At 59.8% G+C, this 6,455-nt stretch overlaps 1 protein-coding gene across 1 annotated transcript in view; it reads right to left on the bottom strand.

Moving 5' to 3' along the window:
• Positions 1-6,453, bottom strand: part of CLUH (clustered mitochondria homolog) — a gene marked incomplete at its 5' end in the record, with an annotated part of 13,503 nt that extends 7,050 nt beyond the window's left edge. Inside the window, 11 exons of the mRNA XM_055089782.1 lie at positions 494-594; positions 714-815; positions 924-1,147; positions 1,885-2,579; positions 3,765-3,857; positions 4,032-4,179; positions 4,444-4,569; positions 4,651-4,805; positions 4,884-5,008; positions 5,206-5,349; positions 6,345-6,453. Of these exons, the coding sequence (XP_054945757.1) occupies positions 494-594; positions 714-815; positions 924-1,147; positions 1,885-2,579; positions 3,765-3,857; positions 4,032-4,179; positions 4,444-4,569; positions 4,651-4,805; positions 4,884-5,008; positions 5,206-5,349; positions 6,345-6,453 (2,022 nt within the window). The remainder of the gene's footprint in view (positions 1-493; positions 595-713; positions 816-923; positions 1,148-1,884; positions 2,580-3,764; positions 3,858-4,031; positions 4,180-4,443; positions 4,570-4,650; positions 4,806-4,883; positions 5,009-5,205; positions 5,350-6,344) is intronic.
• Positions 6,454-6,455: the final 2 nt, after the last annotated feature.

The following is a 6,455-nucleotide window of genomic DNA, read 5'->3' as shown; positions in this document are numbered from 1 at the left end:
TATGTATAGCTGATTCACTTTGTTATAAAGCAAAAACTAACACACCATTGTAAAGCAATTATACTCCAATAAAGATGTTAAAAAAAAAAAAAAAAAAAGATAGGGGGACAGCACGGCACCTAAGCTCAGGGCTGCCTTAGCAGGGAGCAAGCACCGTGTGCATACACAGGGCCTATGTACAAAGCCTGTGCGGGTGAAGATGCCCCCAGCCCCTCTAGCAGCCGTCGCAGCACATGGGGGCTCAGAGGGCCAGACCCCAGCTGCCCGCCTACAAGGGAGGGCATGCAGAGCAGAACCCGATGCCTCCCTTGGCCCCTGTGTGTCGGCGGACCCATTCTGGGGAGGAGAACTCCACCCTGCCTGCCTTGCAGGCCAGCAGGCCTAAGTCACTCCAGCAAAGGTTCCACAAGCTTCCAGAGTCGGAGATGGATGAGGCCCCAGGGCCTGTAACAGCACCCTCTGGGCAGTCCCTCGGTCCCACCCCTGCCCTCACCAAGCCGGGGATCTGGCAGGAGAGCAGGAAGGCAGCAGCATCTTTTAGCAGCTGCTTCTGGTCCCGAACTTCCTCCTGGCAAGACTCCGGGAAGCGAACCCCTGGGGGAGGGAGAGCAGAGGCGTGAGCCAGGCAAAAGAGAGGCGGGTGGCCAGACGGACGGCAGCCCTCAGGTGGGCGAACAGGCCCACCAGCACTGGGGCCCTAGAGGACCATTCACCTGGCGAGAAGATGTCGGGGTTGAAGCGGACGTCGAAGGCCGTGCTGCTGATGGAGCCCACAGCCTTGCATGCGTTGCGGATCACCTCCCGACTGCGAGGGTCTGCTGTGGAGACGCTGCCCATTAGGAGGTAGCCCCATCCCCGCTCCGGTGGGGCGGCAGCCGAGCCTCCCCTGGCCTGGACTCCCCCGGCAGCCACGGCAGCCCCACCTGTCCCGTCATCCGAGGCGATGGTCTCCGCCAGCTCCTTCACCTTGGCCAGGCCACTAGCACTGCTGCCCTCCTCCTCGCTTCCCACCTCGGGTGCTGGAGGGTCTTCAGGCTTGGACTCCGAGGACGGGGGGTCGCCGTTTTCCAGTGACGGGGGGGTCTCCATCTTGCTGGCCTTCTGCTGCATCAGCTGTAGGGCTGCCAGCTTCATGAAGAGGAGGTACCTAGAGCACAGTGGATGGGGCAGAGCAGGGGATGGAGGAGGGGTATGTAGAAGCGTGACTGCTCTGGCAGCTTCCTGCTGGCTTTGGGGGACCTGAGCCAGGCCCCAGCTCCTGCCCTGCTGGGGTTGAGGGATGTTGGGGCTGGACACCCTGCCGGCCTGGGGACACATCCCGTCCAGTGTGCAAGCATCCACACACGTGTGCGTGTGCCAGCCCAGCAATACTACCAGGTGGCGGCAGCAGGTCACAGCAAAAATGGGGATCTTCCCAGACAGGAAGAGGACAGCTGGTGCGTGGGGGGGGGCTCACACGCAGGCCAGGGCTCTTGAGAGCGCCAGGAACCTCCCTGGCATTCTGACAGGGAGATTACTCTGGGGCATTTGACGGGCTGACCCCTAAGCACAAAACGCCAACAGCAGGGACCCCAACCCCGCCCCTCCTCCAGGGCCCTGACACTGGGAGGTTCAAAAACACCCAAGCAGATTTCCATGTGCTCCTTGAGGGAACAGCCCCGCTTCAGTCGGTTGAAAGCCACTGGTCTAGCCACTTGCTAGTTTCTGATCCACATAAAAGCTCTTGGATGTTCGTGCTGGGGAGCCTGACGCCACGGTGGGTGGCGCTGGGGCCGGGAGGACCAGGGCCAGAGCTAGCTCTTCACTTTCCAAAGCCTCCCCCGTCCAGGATCAGGCCCCAGGACCACCCACCGGAGGATGCAGCCGCTCGCCCCGGCTCCCCACCTGTGCTCCACGAAGGCGTCCACCAGCTCCTGGCGCAGGCAGCAGAGCTTGTGGCGGTGGGCGCGGGGGAAACCGGCGCGGGTGCACTCCTCAGGCAGCACCTCGCCGGGCACGGGCAGGAAGTTGAGGTCGGGGGGGAAGGTGCGCAGCAGGTCAAGGATGTAGTGGCGACCGTCGTTGCCGATGATGCCCTTGCACTCCACGGAGGAGCAGAGCTCCACCTCTTCATCCCGGTCGTTGAGCACCCGGTGCCTCAGGATCTTGAGGGGCCGGCTCGTGCGTTCCAGCAGCTCCAGGTAACGTGGGTGCGACACCACCGTCTTGCCAAAGTCAATGGAGCCGTAGATGACGCTCTGCTCCTGGTCCCGCTCCAGGATGCCGGGGATGATGGACTGGGCCGTGACACGGTAGCCGCGGTAATCCACCACCACCGTGCCCAGCGTGTACAGCCCCTCCACGTCCACGGCATTGTATGTGCGCACTCCATTCAGGTCGTTGGTGGGCGCCACATAGGCCGCCACGTCCCCACCGAAGTCCTTGTAGTGGTCGCGGACATCAAAGCCCAAGCTGAAGAAGATGTTGTTCCAGATGAACATCTGCATCTTGGTCTCCTCGCTGGGGTTGATGGCCATCACGTTGCCATCGATGACTGCCGTGGCGCCCCGCGTGGCTGCCGCCGTGAAGTCGCTGTGTACCTGGGGGCCCGAGGTTGGAGGGTGAGAGAGCCGCGGGGTTCATCCCGCCTGGCCAAGCTCACCCAGGGCTGGTGGAGGTAAGCAGGACAAAGTTTCCTCACATTTGGAAAAGGGCAAGAAACCCCAGTTTGGGGCTTCCCTGGTGGCACAGTGGTTAAGAATCCGCCTGCCAAAGCAGGGGACACGGGTTCGAGCCCTGGTCCGGGAAGATCCCACATGCCGCGGAGCAGCTAAGCCCATGAGCCACAACTACTGAGCCTGTGCTCTAGAGCCCGTGTGCTACAACTACTGAGCCCGTGCGCCACAACTACTGAAGCCCGCGCGCCTAGAGCCCATGCTCCGCAACAAGAGAAGCCACCGCAATGAGAAGCCTGTGCACCGCAACGAAGAGTAGCCCCCGCTCACCACAACCAGAGAAAAGCCCGTGCGCAGCAACGAAGACCCAATGCAGCCACAAATAAAATAAATAAAATAAAATAAATAAATTTATTAAAAAAAAAAAAGAAACCCCAGTTTTGAAAAAATGTAACATACTGCGAGAGAGAGCAGAGCTTAGTGATTAAAAGGGAGAGTGAGGACTGGGGTGGGTCTGGGAATCACCAAATACGTGCCAGGCGATCTTGGCTGATCACCTCTCAGACCTGTTTTCTCATCTATAAGACTGTGACATAAAAGTATCGGCCTTTACAAGGTGTCTGGAAGATTACAGGAGGTAATGCCTACACAGCACCTGGCACAGCCCCTGGCAAAGTGAGCACCCCGGGCTTTAGATCTTAATTTTACCATTATCACCTCTAGTAAGATTATGGGAGATTTCAAATAAACTTTTTTCAAAAGCACTGCTTTTTCCTCATTTGTCTCAGGAAAAACACTAAGGATATCTCAGTAGGGCACGTGTGTCCAGCTGAGGGCTCCACGTGGGTGTGCTGGGAGGGAAGCTGTCATGGACCTTGCCACTCAGCCCATCCTGGAGGCGTGTCCCCACCGGTTCCGGCCCCCAGACGCTAAATCTCAGAGAGGCCAGAAGAAGGATGTGGGGTCGTCTACCAGGAGGTGGAAGGCTGGCAGAACACCCTGGAAGGTCCCTGACGGCCCACCCCGGCTTCCCTCTTGTTCACAGAAAACGAGCAGCTAAGTGGCAGGCAGGCCTGCGGCCACTGGTCAGGCCTGAGGGGCCACGGGCACCTTGAATATGGCTCTTTCTCGCAGCAGCCGCTCAGGCAGGTTCTTCCGAGGCAGCTCCCGCGTGGTCTGCAGCTCCTCATTCCAGTCCCGGGTCTACAGCGGGACAGGGAGGGAGACACTGGCTCAACCTGAGCCCCCAGCACCTGCTCGGGGCGGTCCTGTCCCCCGCCTCCCCGCAGACAGCCCCCCAAGCACCCAGAACCCGGCCTGGCGCCCAGCGGGGGAAGGGAGGGAAGAGCCAAGGGTGGGCCGCCAGGCTGCAGGCACCTGTCCTGGAATGTGCTCCTCGTAGCCCAGCCGGGAGGTGTAGGCGTCCTCCGCACGCACGCAGTCCATGGCGTGCTCCGCCTGGGGCGCTGTCCAGCTGTATACCTGGAATGGGGTGGCGATCCTCTCGAACGGGTGGCGCTGGACCCTGTGGCGGGCAGAGGGGAGATGGGGCAGCCCGCTGAGCCCAGCGCCCTGCCCTGGGCCCCTTCTCCAAGGTCCCATTGGCTCTGCCGTCTCCCCACCAAGGCCCTGTCCCTGGAGAGTCTGACGGAAGCAAAAGGCCGCCAGTCCTAGGGCTGCTAGGCGGTGCTGGGGGCACAGCTTAGGGCAGGAGGGCTAGAGTTCAGGCTGTATGGTTCACCCACCCCGTGGGACGTTGCGATGAGGGACAGATGGGCCAAGGTGCTACCTTTTCTTCTGCAGGGCGGCAAAGTTTTTTTTGAAGGTTGGGCTGATCTGGTTGAGCAGCTCCACCAGGGAATGGCTGAGGAAGCGGGGGCTGGCAGGCTTGGGGTTGAAGTGGTACGCCGTGGACCTGCAGGCAGAGGGTGGCCACTGTGCAGGGCGCCCCAAGCGGCTGCCCAAGGACTCCGAACGGGCTCGCACAGGGACTTACTGGTTCAGGTAAAATCCCCGAGTGGATGCTGTGATGCTGACTTGTCGGTCCTCGGCTGTGATCACAAACAGGTACATGAGGTCCCCGTGCATCTTGCGATTCCCAGGGGGTGGGTTCCAGCCGCTCATGGTGAGCACTTTCAGGCACTGCAGGGGCTGCAGGAATGGCCAAGCTTGAGTAGGCCAGGCTTCCTGGTGTGGCGATCCCCTGCCCCAAAAGAGACCTGCTCCCACCTTCCAATCACGGTTCTGGGGCTGCAGAGGACACAACGGCCGCTCCCGGCTCCCTGGAAGGATGTACTCAGGCGGTGTACAGTCAATGGGGTCCATCTCCAAGCCCTTCTTCCGCTTCCCGCTGTCTGAGGGACCCGAGGCTGGTGGTCAGCCCAGGACCACCCAGCGGCCAACTTCCTCCCCAGCTCAGGTGGCCCTGGTCTGTGTGCCTCCAGCCCCACTTCCCTCCAGGTGGGAAGGCTGGGCCCTGCCCCTCTACCAGCCCCTGGCCAACTTGTTCCCGGCCCCTCTGCCCAACCACCAGCCCCAATGCCTCCCGCACCTCCCAGGTCGCCATCAGTAAAAACACTCAGGAAGGACAAGGAGTTGCAGTCAACCCCGTTGAAGGCATCAGATGGGTCCAGGCTCTTGAGCAGGTCTCGAACGTGGCGCACGTGGATGCGGGCCTCTCGCACCGTGTATGGCTCTGTCGGGAGGGGGATGGGCAGGGCGTTACCAGGGCAACAATCCACCCAGCAGAGAAAAGTCGGCCATGGCACTATCAGGGGTGGTCTTGATTTTCAATTTAAGGCTTTCACTTACAAATTCCCTTATGAACACATAAGCTGGAATTCTGCTTTCAACACATACACCTGCCTGCTGGTGGGCAGGGATCCTTGTTTGCAAAGAACCTTATGCCAAAGGGCACAAGAAATGTCTCTGGAAGTGCACACAGAAGCCCCCTGCTCTCTGCCCACGAGTGTCTCGGCTGGGAAGCCCGGCACAGCTGCTAGGTCCCCATGGGCTCAGTCCAGTTTTCCCAGGGCAGCCCTGGCCGGGGGTGGCCTGAGGACTTACAGGACCTCAAACTGCAACACTGCTCCCCAACTCATGTTTCATGAAATTTCAATGAGGGTTCTTCTGGGGAAGGACAGAGGTTTCGTCATTAGGTAAGTCTGGGCACAGCTGGGTTACATTTTTCCCACATTTGCTCCTTGGCTGACATGCCTAGAACCGCGGTGCCACCTTTCCCCAGGTAACCTAAGTTCACGGGACTTTTTTTTTGTACAAACAAACCAGACTCACCATGCCAGCTGAACTGCTCCACACTGGGCCTGACTTCCCTGCTCAAGAGCCGTGAAACCTTAGATTCCTTAAGAGACTGAACTTTTATCTCTATAAAATTTGAACGGGCTGATTTCAAGCACCTGCCTGGTACTGTTTGTTTTTTTTAAAATCACGACTCTGATATTCAAGCCACGAAGGTGGAGGGTGTGCTTGTGATGGCCTGAGAAGCAGACCTGTGCTCCTGTCCTGTCTTCTCCTGCCTCCACAAGTTCAATGCTGCCCTGAGCCTCCACATGCTCATCTGTGACACAGTGACACCAAGATACCAGCGGGAGGGCGGGGGTGGGGGTGAATGCCGCCTGGCCCCACCTCCTCACGCCCCACCTTGGCGGGCCGCACAACTTCCAGACAAACCTTCCACCACGCGTAGCACCGAGCCCTCCTGCAGCCCCTCCACGCTGCGCAGCTCTGAGAAGTGGTCCAGCATGTTGCCCTCCAGGTGCAGTGAGAAGCAGGTGCGGTGAC

Source organism: Physeter macrocephalus, chromosome 14, assembly GCF_002837175.3.
Source record: "Physeter macrocephalus isolate SW-GA chromosome 14, ASM283717v5, whole genome shotgun sequence".
Lineage (NCBI taxonomy): Eukaryota > Metazoa > Chordata > Mammalia > Artiodactyla > Physeteridae > Physeter > Physeter macrocephalus.
Note: the sequence above shows the minus strand (reverse complement) of the source record. Positions and strands in the feature narration are given on the sequence as shown.